The sequence below is a fragment of the Pyxicephalus adspersus genome, chromosome 4 (genome assembly GCF_032062135.1).
Source record: "Pyxicephalus adspersus chromosome 4, UCB_Pads_2.0, whole genome shotgun sequence".
In the NCBI taxonomy this organism is placed as follows: domain Eukaryota; kingdom Metazoa; phylum Chordata; class Amphibia; order Anura; family Pyxicephalidae; genus Pyxicephalus; species Pyxicephalus adspersus.
The window spans coordinates 75957639-75971308 of NC_092861.1; the positions used below are offsets into that span (position 1 = coordinate 75957639).

A 13670-nucleotide genomic window follows, 5' to 3' on the forward strand; every position below is an offset into this window, starting at 1 on the left:
GCACTAGAAATATGTACCTAATAAATTGGCTGGTGAGTGTATGTTAATACCAAAAGAGGTTTTAAAACAAATTATAATTTTATTTTTTTTCTTTAGACTTACATGTATGAGGTCAGGTAAAAAATAATCTTAAAAAATTGGTAATGACAAAAACCTGCATCCATTATTCAGTCCATGGTAATGAAATACACACTTCTATGTTACTGAGAAAAATATATATGCTTACCTCGTAAGGCAGCTTGTCAAAGTAGCCATTATTTGTCCATTCCCTGAGGCTGGAGCTACTAAATTGATTACTAAGGCAGTCTATTCCACAGCCGTCTTTACCCTCATATTCATCGTCATCCAAATCGTTCATGTCAATTTTCCCTGTTTTTAAGGAAAGCATAGGTTTCTCCTTCACTCCATGTAATTCCACAGCATCTAGTTCTGTGTAATAATCCAAAAGAGTACCATTTGTTTCCAGGCGAAGGAGATTTGTTGGAAAATCTATTTCCTTTATGCATGGTGTGAACTGGCGGGCTTGTGGAGAATTCACACACGTAGGTTCCCCAGACCAGATAGTTTCCCATCTAGACACGGAACAGACATAATAAGTACACCTATGTATTACTCAGATAATGCACTTTTTAACTATTGTTCTGCATTTATACATTACAATTACTCCAAAATAAAACATTTTACACATAAAAAAACCAAAAAAAATTCACATAGTTTTATATGTAACATAGGTGTAGATTCGATTCTAAATGTTTCTTAGTGAAAACTACGGGTTTACCCTGTTCAATGTGATATCGCTGACACGTAAACAAATTCATTGCCACTATAGCAGCTATAAATGTGTTTACATTTTTACTTTACATTTTTAAGTTGCCAATTTTTTAGAAGTGATTTGGACGTCAGTTCAGCCTTACTTGTCTTCTCCTGAGTGCCTGGGACCATCATGATAGCTCTGAGGATAGAGTATTTGCACTCCTAATGCAATACTTGATCAGCACCATGGACAGCTTACATCTCTTCTCAATATTAACTCTAAGCATGGTAAAAAATACATTTGAGACTGCAAACAAACATTTTCAAACAGGTGATGAATCAGGAAAATTAAGAACAAATGGTATGCCTTTTCTTCTAAGAATGTTAAATGACTGACTGATTGACCCAACCTAGAATTCTAGCATACTGTCATACCATGCACAGGGATAGTGTTCAGCTATTGACAAAGTATTTAGTGGTGATGAACTGCAAACATTGAAACTTTCCACAAGTCTCTGTTTAGCAGTGGAACTATAGTTCCACATTTCAAAATTACAAGCAGACAGGATTTTTATTGCAGAAAGCAAAGGTGATGTTCCTTCTGCAATAAAAAAATGCTTACCTGCCTGTTAGCAATCTTCTTCTTCTAATCCGGGATGCTGGAATATGACCCCCCTCCCCCCCAAGGAGGCTACTAGGACTGAAAAAACTCCTGCATCAATTTAGTGATCAGTTATCGTAGTCTAATTAAAATTAAAGAAGCAAAATTATTTTAAATTTATAGGACACAGCAATTACGAGTTAATAGGTCAATTATCACTAATACCTGCATTTTGCAAGGGAATACAGTAATTTACTTTTTAATTTAAATAAGTTTTGGGATGCAACATCTAGAATTTTGGGAAACTGCTTCATATAAAGAAAAATATGTTGCGTATATCCACTGCTGGGCAGTGTACACTATCTTACTGGTAATCACATATCAGTGAATTAATAATACTGAATTAATTTAAAGACACAAAACCTTCAATATTATGTTGTAGTTACTTTTCAATATGCCTACACCCGGGGATTGGCTAGTCAATCCTTCTAATATGACAGCTGAACTCAAGCCCAAAAATCAATATTGTCATACAAATTACAGTACAGAAGTAACAAATTAACAATAATAGGTAGCTCAATAAATACTGCAATTTTAGGGGGATTTTAGGAGGAAAAGCTTTACTTACCTGACCTCTGTAGGTGTGGTCTGAGAATAAGGGTTTGCAGAACAAGCAAGTATTTTCACCACTGATCCCGGATGATACGTTTCTAAAATGTGAACTGCTGTGGGATAAACAGGTTCCTCAAATGCAAGTTCTACATAATCCTGGCTGAAGAAGCTTGGGGATGTTCTGTTGAAAGGAGGCGGGGAGCTAGCACATTGATCCCACCATTTTCCATACATCCGAAACACAGCAGTCTGGGTAAAATCCCCTGAACTTGGATAAACGTTGGGAGCCCCTGCTAAATTCCACATAGTATATGACATGCTGTTTTCACTTCCATAATGAGAACTGAAATCCAGGATTTCTTTGGCATACTGGACAGCTTCAACACACATTGGCATAGCACGACTGTTTGTTTCAATGGCTCTGCGGCTGTTAATCATATCTCCCCTACTAGCTAGCCGGGCCCGGCGTCTGAGACAAATATAGTAAAACATGCTCAGAACTGTTAGCATGGGAAACCAAGAAGACATTTATCTGAAAGAGACTTGAAAAGCAAACTGTGTGCTCTAACTTGGGTCTGGCAATAAGTGAGAGATGACCTGGTAAACACATCCCTGAAACCAAACAGAAAACAATTAGGAAATGCACTGAACATTAAATGTTAAAAAACATAAAGATGATATTAAATGTATAAGGATTGGTCTACTTAATTGCCATTAAATGACTGTCAAATGTACAAGCAATATTTAAACATTGGAATTCTTTTAAGCAGGCAAAAGCATGAATTGACCAAGTAACCTATGCATTTATAACCTAAGCATTCATGTTTGCCCCTATGAAGGGTAGTGGGGTAAAAAGTGACTTGTCCCTAGGGGAACAATGGCATTCATTGTATATGCTGGAGTAAAAGACGAGTTTTTTACTTTCCAAAATGCACCAAAAATAGAACTTATAACATATTGGTACTTCAGAAGCCACAGACTCTGGTCCAACCATAGAACTAACGGAACTAATCAGGAACAGAAGAAAGCTGGCTTTGTGTCCCCTGAACCAGACAAATACAAGTATGTGTACAGTACAACGCATGTGCACTGATCTGCATGTATGGGGCATAGTGGCAGTGGGAATAGGAGGCAGACTGCTGCATATGGGGCATCTAGAAGTGAGGGGATACACGATTGCCCCCAGTCAGTATACACCTTCTATTAATGGGTAAAGGGGAAATGCTCTCCCACCAGTGACCCCACACCCTGATTAGGGGGGGTTACTAAGTAATAGAGGAAGGCTCCGCAGTAACATTCCTTGAATATAGAGTGAGACAAGGGAGTAAGGGAGAGAATAACTCCCAATATTATGCCATAGAGAGGTTAAGTGATGCTGCTGGGGATGACGGGTATCAGTTATGCTGTATGTAAAAAAAAAGTGTAAGTGATGCTTTAGGAGCTTTCATTCTCTAGTCTAAGCTTTCCTCGTTTTTATAGGTTAAAAGAAGAACATTTAGAGTAAATATTGTACTATACTAAGCAGTGTATACTACAGGACATAGGGATAGCATATATATGTAAAAATATCACAGGAGTAATAAATAAGAACATCATATCATATGTGTTAATTTTCAGAAATGTTCTATCATACCGCAAATAAACATAGGGATAATAATCAAATTAGGCTAATTAATCATAATAATCAATAATACAATATTATTTATAACAAAATAATAGCACTGTTTTTTGTTTTTGAATACAGAAAAGGTATGTCATGGTAGAATACTGAAGTGAATACAAACAGTGTATAGAAGCAAAGTGAAGGACATAACTAGGTATCGGCTTCTTACAAATTCTCTACGGCAGAACTCAGACTGAAGGAGGGAAAAGAAACTGAAAGAATCAATACGGTGTGCTGTAGTAAAAGGAGTATTCTATGAATGGAAGAGAGCTGAATGACATACATAAGAGCTCAACAGTCATCAGAAAAAATTGGGGCTTCTGCCAGAGTTGAAGAGTAAAGACAAAACACAAATCCTTTGGCGGGTAAAATTGTCTGAATACAATATTTAAGTCTACACAAAATGTATAGCCTTTTTTACAGGCATTTTCTGACATATTAAATGACTTACATAAGGCCAGGAGCAATAACTAATGACAGCAGATCGGATGAATATACCTTTCATTGCTCTGACTCAATAGGGTCGGATCTGTGCGGTTACTTTGGGATATAACACTTGTCACAGCATTTTTAAAAAAGGTGAAATATGTGCCGGACAGTTGAGCTGTACTATAGCTTGAACAATAGTGAGTTCTATAAGACAAAAAGAAAACAGACACAGCAGTAACTTTTCATTGAACAAGTGAGCTGGGTGTCAGCCTGGTATGAACGTCTAGATTTACACAGTTAAACTCCATTCCAAAGTTGCCCCAATATTACTATGTGTATGGACAGCACAGACCACTCACTTTCTCATTTGTTGTTCTGAATTTTTAACGCTCCTAGACCATTTCACCCTGTGGTTACTTTAAGTGGAACTGATGTTCAACTTTGAAGAATACATGATCAGGCGGGTTGTTACTGCAGAAAGGAGCAGGCAAGAGCCTTTCAGCAATAATCTCACCCACCTGTTTGAATGCCCTGGGTTTTTGGCATGTGCAGCATCAGCTTTGGTTGCCTGGATAACCGGCAATCCTGGTTTCCCCAGTGTGGGTTAATGAATGAATTCCCGCCTGCCCTGTGCAAGAGTTATTTCAGCCAGGCTAATCAAGAAGGCTGAAGATGGGAAGGAGGTAGTAAAGAAAGAAGAAGATGGCGGCACCCTGCGAGGGAATGGGGACAAGTAAGTAAGGGTTAAGTTCAGATGTTAGCAATACCAGTAATACCCTACATTTATATGATCCCTATTTAATGTACAGTGCTGCGTAATATGTTGATGCTATATAAATCCTGTTTATTATTATTAATAATAATAATAATAATACAGAAGTAATACACATACATTTAATTTATTAGGGGGAGGGACAACAAAGATTTTGGTTTTGGCTTTTCATGTATGGACCTTTTTTCAGGAAGAAGGGTTTCCTTTACGTATGTGCATTGCCAGTTCAATGGCCCATAGCTGGGATAGTTTAGAGTTAGGACCACACTTATCAGAGGCATCTTGACGCAGCATGTGTATTTGATATATGCAACAAAAACTTGTCTTTATTCTAAGTAGTTAAAAAAAAAAAAAAGATTAGTTTTTTTATTGCTGGTTTGTTTCAAAGTGTGCTGGATTTACTGTTTTTGGTAGTCCTGGCTTCAGTTTGGAAGGAATGCACTAATAAAACCAAAATTCAAGTAAGAATACATGTCTCTTGTATTTTGATAATATTTCTTCAGTCTGAAGTTTAGCTGTGAACCCAACTTCCTGGCAAAAACAAAAAAGATTTTCTCCCAACCCTCTACTAACCTATCACTGTTTTATAACACTTTTTGAAGTAAGATATACTGCCAGTAATGTCAGTGAGATTACTAGGTGCCACCATATAAAGTCCCTGACAGTCCCTTTGTTTGATATATAACTTTTCTGGATACTAAAAGGCCCCTGCATCTGAACTGCTAATAGGAAGCACCAACATCACAAAAGCATTGACATGGACACCCAAAGAAGGACACTAGCACTGGAAAAACAGGACGCCAGAAGACGCAGAGACTTGAGTGTCGTGATCACAGCTTTAGGAGTAAAAATGGATTAAGTTTATTGTAAGCCACCAGTTAGAAAAAGTGGAGGTTATACATATACACACACAGTGTGTAAAGGCCCCAAGGGGCAAACCCCACCCCAGTAAACACCTCCAGAGGGCAACTGTGTGGTCTAAAACGACTTGTTGATTTCTAGAACTCCTTCATGATCAGTCACAGTCTCGTGCACATAATAGTTCTTAACTGCTCCTATTTATTGAAAAGGGGCAGTTAGGAACTATTTAGGCTGTGGCAGAGCCTGTGGCCAACTGTGGGTCTGAATCGGCACAAAGCTCTGAGAGCAACAGTTGCTACGATTTATCAATTTGTGTTTATATTTTAACAAGCACTGAGAAGAAACACTCCTTTCCATCAATCTTTACAAAACGAACCACAAACAACACAAAACAGGACTCTGTCAAAGAGACAGAAGGTCTAGGCAGCTTGCAGGTTGTGGCTTGTAGGTTATTTGCAGGCTAACAAGTTTGTAGCCAGGATAACAATGCAGCCCGAGAGCCTTCACCTTCAACAACAAATCAACAATGGCAGCTACCATGTTCATATTTCACACATTTTACCCTTTCATTAACCTTTAAATTTTTTAAATGAAAATAAAGTTACAATGTTACAAATTACAAAAAAAGAAAGCCCTACACTTCATCTCTCCGGGGGCACAAACAGTACTGTGCTCTTCTCCTGATTAAGTTTCTAATGAACAGCTGTAAATAAAGATCTGAAGAGCACATGATTCAGTAAGACAAATACATACCTTTACTTTACACTATATTATTACCAACGAGTACAAAATATGAATATAAATTATATATATATATTATTATAACATGTAATTAGTGCTCGAGGCAGGGAGACAGTATTCAGCACCATTTAGGATCTGAGAATGACTTCTCTGAGCTTAGAAGTTTTTTTGGACAATGAATAGGTTTGCTTTAGCGTTGTGCTCCAACCTGCAACCCCCACAGAACCCCTCTTAAGTAATCACCGGCATCTAAATAAATCTAAACACCCCTTTACATGTCCAATCTGGTGGTCACATGACATTCCGGTCCTGAGACTTCTCTCTCCATACGGGACAATGTCCTACTTCAGCAGTCCGGGCACTTCTACGTGATGACTTCCTATTGGCAGTTCAGTGGCGAGGTCTTCTCAGGATTACAAAGATGGGTCTGCAGTGATGACACCAGCAAGAGGCTACTGAATGGTCACCTATAAATGGAGCTGGCTAGCGGCATGGACTGCAGACCTAGGAGGGTAACACAGTGCCCAGCATGATTTATTAACAGAACTGGCGAGTGATGGGTAGACTGGGATGAGCAAAAAAACTACTTTGATTAGGAATAAAAGTAGCACATAGGAACCTGTCAGCCATGTATAGTGAATAACACACAGTGACATGACACATGCAGCCCATCATGCATACACACTGCTGGTGATAGCACAACACATGCCCAGTCTGCAGGTGAGGTGTAACCAGGCCCTGTATGACCAGCTTTACCATGGCATGTCTATGTAGCCTTATATACAGCACATAGGAGGTTTACACATCCTCACCAGAGTCCCAGTGGCTGTGGATCGTCCTCCCTGATAACCAGTGTGGCTGCTCTCATGGAGTACAATGCACGTCCTATGTTGGGGTGAAAACAGAACACACCGCTCACTTCCTCATCATAATCGCCCCGCCCCGTACACCAGGCTCGCACATGCTCCGTGCGGGGGATCTCTCAGCACACCTCTTTTTGTTGATATGTTGCTATGGCTATAGAAGGGGCGGGGCTGCGCGAGAATATAGAGTAATGAGAAGCAATAGGAATTTAGAGTAACAGAAGAAAGGGCGGGGCATAGACCGGAAGCAGTGCGAGGGGCTGTGTAGGGGGGCGAATTCATGAGGGAGCAGTGGAGGTTTCGGAGCAATGTAATAGGGGGAAGTGTTAGTGACATTACAGGTCACCGAGGTGCGGGGTAACGTGGGAGGGCTACGAAGGGGGAAAAAGACACTGAGTCACTCAATTACAGGTGTATGTATGGCGGGCTGGGTTATAGGTGGAAACACTGGAGGTCAGGGGGGCCCAGGGTCACAGAGTAGGTATGAGGAAACATAAGGCACGGGGTCACGGTGATGGGGAAATATGTGCTCCGGGGTGGTATGAAGCATGGGCTCAGGGGAGAAGTTGTGAGGAAACAGGAGGCATGTTGTAAAGTGGGAGCTCGGGGGAACATGAGGGTCACTGGAGCAGTTATATAGAAACATGGAAGCCAGACGGAGACATGAGGCATAGGGGATAGGATAGGGAACCGTAGGTGCTTGGACAAAATGTGAAGCATGGGGTCAGAGGGAAAGCTATGGGGAAATGTGAAAGCCAAGACGAGACATCAGGCACAGGCCACGGGAAGATATGGGCGATAAAGGGGGCATGAGGAATGGAGTCTCAGGAGACATTATGGGGAAACATGGCATGTATGCATGATATGAAGCATGGGGTCACTGGCAAAGTTATGGGGAAATGTGAAAGCCAAGAGGAGACACGAGGCATGGGATCGCAGGGGATGTTCTGGGGGAAACATGAGCGCTTTTGCAAGATAAAGTGGGGTAAATAAGTATTGGACGCCGTTTTTCTCAGTAAATATATTTATGAATGGGCTTTTGACATGAAACTTTTAAGAATTGTCAGTAGCATCTCGTATACGAGATGTCGGTAGCAAATAATATGGAATGGCACATAGAATAAGTATTGAACACGCTTACTGAAATTTATTTACTACTTAGTAGAAAAGTCTTTGTTGCCAATGACAGCTTTAAGACGCCTCCTGTATGAAGAAACTTGTCAAATGCATTGCGCAGGTGTGATGTTAGCCCATTCTTTCTCATGAACTGTCTTCAAATCTTGAAAGTTCCAGAGTCCTCTTCTGCCTAAAGCTGCTTCAGTTGCAGCACAGATGCAGAAAGAGTGGGAGGAAATTCGTAACTTCTAACCCTGCTATCACCACACATTTCTTCTGAACTGCATCAAATTGGAACTTCATCAATGGCATTCCATTCAAACGAGTTAAAAGAGGACCAGCCTGCAGAGGTCTAAAAACAAATATTTATTAAACAAAACAATGGGCATATTGAAGAAGACAAAATCACTTTAATCTTCACCAATCTACCCGCCCCCAATTGATCTGTTTTGCTTCTTTTAATCTTCAAAGTAAGTACCCTAGAATTAATTTCAGTATCCTGTATTTTAAGGTGGCTGCCGGGGATCTTCCTGTTACGAATAATTTGGATACCAAACAGTTTATTGCATATAATACCCCTTGGTTATCAGTCATAAACAGGATTCTTTGATTCCTATATATCTGACCCCATATTTCAAGAGCCACCACAATTGGAAACAGTTCCAAAAGCACTATGTTTGAGCTTTTTCCTCTCTTTACCCAACTCTTTTGCCATACACCAGCATACCAATGAGTGCCCCATACTGTCGCAAAAACACAAAATCCTGCCGCATCCATGGACAAGGAAAATTTTTCATCAACCACAAATGCTGTAAAAAATCTTTCCCATAGGCATAACTCTATTAGCAAACATCAGCATACCTAATAGCGACTGCATAAACTTCAAGTTTGTTTTTTTGCAACTGAGCAGATATTTTATGCACCATTTTAGTTTATCTTTTTTTGCCATTGGCAGCCTAAATACCATAAGGGATGTATCTATGATGATTCCCAAAAAATCTAAATATGTAGTGGGGAAAACCAACTTCAGCTAACAGTACCCTGATTGCTGCACATATTTATGAAAAAGTAGAAAACAAACTTTAGGCATTCTGACGATGAAGCTGCCCCAATAAACAAAAAAAAAATCATCTAAATAATGTTCTATGTCCCCATACTGGCAATGCTGCCTAAGTAACCATTTTAGGAAGGAATAAAACATTACAAAGTAATGACCGGACAAAGAACAGCCCATAGGTAGTGGTCTGTCAAAGAAAAAGAATCATCAAAATAAAACCTAGAGACTAGAATGCAGAAGGCTGTATAATGACAAAGAGAAATGAGAAGCTGATTTTCTGTCAGCCATTGCTAACATAGCCCCTTTACCCAATGGTCTAATTCTTTCTAAAGCCTTGTCAAATGATGCACATTTCACTGAGATGTCTGGTGAAATACCATCATTAAACAAGTCCCCTTAGGGGAACAACAAGTGGTGAATTAAGTCTATGCTCAGGATCTTTTTTAGGTACCAATCCTAAAGGCGATACACGGAAATTATGGAAAGGGGGAGAACCAAAAAGTCCTGCTTTACTACCTGCTGTGATCTTCATGAAAATCTTAACACTTACTATATGTTTTAGACCTATAACTGAAGATTCATTTATCCTGAACCTTGAAAAGTGGGAAACATAAAACCATATAAAAACCTTCCTGCTTTCAGGTGGTTTGAGTAAGCCAGAATCCATGGAATTAGCTCTAGTATTTTTAAGCATTTCATCACTGGGTGTTGCCCAAAACAAAATGCACACTCGTGCTTATATTTGCATGTCACCGGAAACTTACAAACATTTTGTTAAATGCGAAACACACTGCTTTTTTAGGTAAAGAATCCTACTTTGTTTTGTATCTCTTCAGATCTCAGCTCATTTTTTAGCAAGAACAGGGAAGAGAGGAGCAAAGATGTCAGTCTACCAATATCATTAAAGCGTATGTGACATTAAGAGCTAGGTAGAATGCTATAGAGATGAGGAGTAAAAACACAAAGTCCTTTGCTTAGTTCTTTCAAAAATTAATTTTAATAATTTTGTTGCAAAATATACACTACTGTTTAAAAGTATTCGGTCACTTAGGAATATACTTGTTTTTGAAAGAAATCAATTGTTTTGTCTACTAAAATAACATCAAATCCATCAAAATTCTGTCCAGCCACTGTTATTGTTGTAAATGACTATGGTAGCTGGAAATGTCGCGTTTGTATAAATGAAGAGTGAGTCTTGAGTTTCTGTGAAATGCTGTGTGCACTGATGCACGTATGTTGCTGTAAAAGGTTAACTGATAATTAGAAAATGAATACAATTGAAAACTGTTACACTAATTAAACAAGCAATAAAACTGGCCTTCTTCAGACTGAGTATCTGTTGCATCAGCAAATGTGGGTTTGACTGGCCTCTGATGCAACATTAGCAGAAACAAAGAACTTTCTCCTGGAACTCCTCTCTATTCTTGCACTGGGGAAAAAAACTATTCCATGTAAGCAGCTGAATATAATGATGTGGACTAACTGAATATAATGATGTGAAAGAGGAGTGGAAAATCCTGGTCCACAAGTGTACAAGTGGATAAATCTGAGGGTGTGATGTCTGAGAAACCGACACCTCGCAGGTCCGAACTGGCAAATCCATTAAAATGGACCCACAAAGCATCAGTTTCAACTTCTACAGTAAAGGGTATTCTGGAAAACAGACCTAGGGCGAACTGTCAAGAAAAAGCCCTATACGAGAATGGAATACAAAAAAGAGACTGAGATGATCAAAACAAGACACTGGACTCCGAAAGATTGGGAAAAAGTCTTATGGACAAATGAATCCAAGTTTGGTATGTGTTTGGTTCAAAAAGTGTAGCATTTGTGTGAAACAGACCAAATGAAAAGATGCTGGAGAAGAGCTAACACTGTCTGTTAACCCCTCTAGCGGTATTCTTGAGTGTGACTCTGGGTAGATTTTTAATGCAAAAATCAGTATTCCCAAGTCACACTCAGGGTACCTAAAAACATAATAGAACCCCACCTACCTTGCTCCATCCACGTCCCCGGTCATCCTGTTGGTCCCCGCAGGTCCTGGGGACACGTCCAAAATTGCTAAAAACCTGTGGACAGCCTTTTATAGGAGCTAATTTTAACCTACAACAGGACAAAGACCCAAACCACTCCTCAAAGCTAATCTGGGAATAATTAGAAAAGAAGTGGACAGCTGGTATTATGTGTAGGATAGAGTAGCTAGCAGTCACTGGACCTGATTTATTAAAGCTCTTCAAGGCTGGAGAGAATACACTTTCACCAGTTAAGCTAGGTGATCAAGCAAACTTGGCATGGATTTCTTCAATGTAATTTGCTATTTGCTAGCAAATGCTTTGAATCCTGGACTAGATCCATCCCAGGTTTGTTGGATCACCCAGCTTCATTGGTGAAAGTGTATTCTCTCCAGCCTTGGAGAGCTTTAATAAATCAGGGCCACTGTCTCTCAACCCTATTGCGCTATTATGAGAACAGCTTGACCGACAATTACATAGGATGTAAGCCAATCTAACTAGTGGGAGATCCTTCAGGAAGCATGGGGTCAGATGCAACACTTCAGTACTTTCTATAATATTTGAAGAAATGTCCATCTCCCTACAAGCCTGTGGGAAAGTGTCATTTTGGTATAATCCCTAGCATGGTAATCTCTAAACTCCAAAAACATGACTTATTCATTGTAGGTCTCCTGTTTCTACCAACAATTTTTCTTTAACATGAGTACAAACATCCCCTTTCATTTCCATTGTACCCATACTATTTAGTTGATTGCTGCTGCATGTTGGTGACATTTGTGAAATAATTGTGGGCTTCGGGTTTTCTAGACAGGATTTACACGCTCTGCAGTGGCACTGTATAGGTTACCATAATTTTACGCAAAACAGCATATTCACTGAAAACAGCATAATCCTTATTTTCGGCTTGTTTGAAGCTGTCTGACACACATGCGGTATTGCGTGAGTAACCAGATGGACATTTCTCCAAACTTTCCATTGTGGAAAACTTCCAGGTCCATGTGCTTGATGGCAGTAATTGATTCCCACGAGGGTCTGTCAGTTTCCCTGTTTTATTTATGGCACCCTTGGACATGTATTTTATGCTAGGACATTCACAAACATCACACGTTATTGAAACTTTCAATACGTTTGCACTGTTCTGTGGAGTATCTCTTTATATTAATTCCCATTTTGTCCCAATAATTTTACAGCCAGTATAACATGGTGTCCCTGGAAATGTCAACACTCTTGTAGTTAACACTGTAACAATGCCTCTTTTTATTAAATAAATCCATAATTCCAGCCTTACCTTTTATTTTGAATTATTGCAAAATTACACTGGGACTACCACACACCAGGAACTTTGAGCCCACTTTGTTTGCGGTTTGATAGACTACAAGAATCATTAATTTTCTTTTTGCCCCTTCGATCATTCAGCCTCAGCTTTATGTGTGCACATTTTCTAGGGTGGCAAGTTAATGCACTAGGTTTAAGATTTAAGGTCAATTTTTCAGACAAAGTGGTGTGTATTCCCTTACTTTAAAGGTGCTAACCCAACAGACCAGGCATCAGCTAGGTTATTACTCAATTGAAAATTGGATAGCCCCCTTGCTGATATCAACCCATTTGTCAGTAGAGGATAGATAGGTGGGGCTCTTAAAGTGGGCTATTATGCAACCGAAGCAGGAACTAGGTTTGATTAGGTATAGTCAAGTAATTTCACCACTACATGCACATTTCTCTATGTTTTATCAATTTAAAGGTACATGTTAAGTAGGACACCTGTTAGTCTGCCACAAATGTTTTTTTCTCCTATCCTCCTGTTCGAGGTGGCAACGTTATTGTTCTGTTGCAGTGAAACCTAGAGTAGTTTTGCTAGCCCTGCCTAGTACTACTTTGCTTAGTGGATCTGTATAACCATAGGGTAGAGCAGTGCTGTACAGGTAGTCCCCAGATTAAGGACATCTGACATACAGACGACTCCTACATACGAATGGGGCTTCTCTGCTAGTTGCTGTGCAGTACGGAGGCTTGTAGAGGGGCGGTTTGCATGACTTACGAAGAAATCTTTTGCTAAACACAGCTGAGACTAAGTTCTTCAGCAAGCTATTGTAACTCTTGAATGACCAAGAGAAACTCTGCAGTTGTTTCCTTTTTGCATAGCAAAGCACAGCTTGCTCCAAACGTTAATGAATGTCTAGGCTCCATAATTTT

At 39.6% G+C, this 13670-nt stretch overlaps 1 protein-coding gene across 2 annotated transcripts in view; it reads right to left on the reverse strand.

Annotated features, from left to right (window-relative positions):
* The window catches only part of FBXL4 (F-box and leucine rich repeat protein 4), a 32257-nt gene extending 24894 nt beyond the window's left edge, over window positions 1–7363 (reverse strand). The window contains exons 1-4 of one of the 2 annotated variants that reach the window (XM_072408678.1): window positions 7245–7361; window positions 4128–4262; window positions 1983–2578; window positions 227–572 (exon numbers count right to left, since the gene is read on the reverse strand). In XM_072408678.1, coding sequence (XP_072264779.1) covers window positions 227–572; window positions 1983–2494 — 858 coding nt within the window. In that variant the 5' untranslated portion in view covers window positions 2495–2578; window positions 4128–4262; window positions 7245–7361. Of the gene's footprint in view, window positions 1–226; window positions 573–1982; window positions 2579–4127; window positions 4263–7244 lie in introns of both variants that reach the window. The other variant, XM_072408676.1, reaches the window with a different exon arrangement.
* Window positions 7364–13670: the final 6307 nt, after the last annotated feature.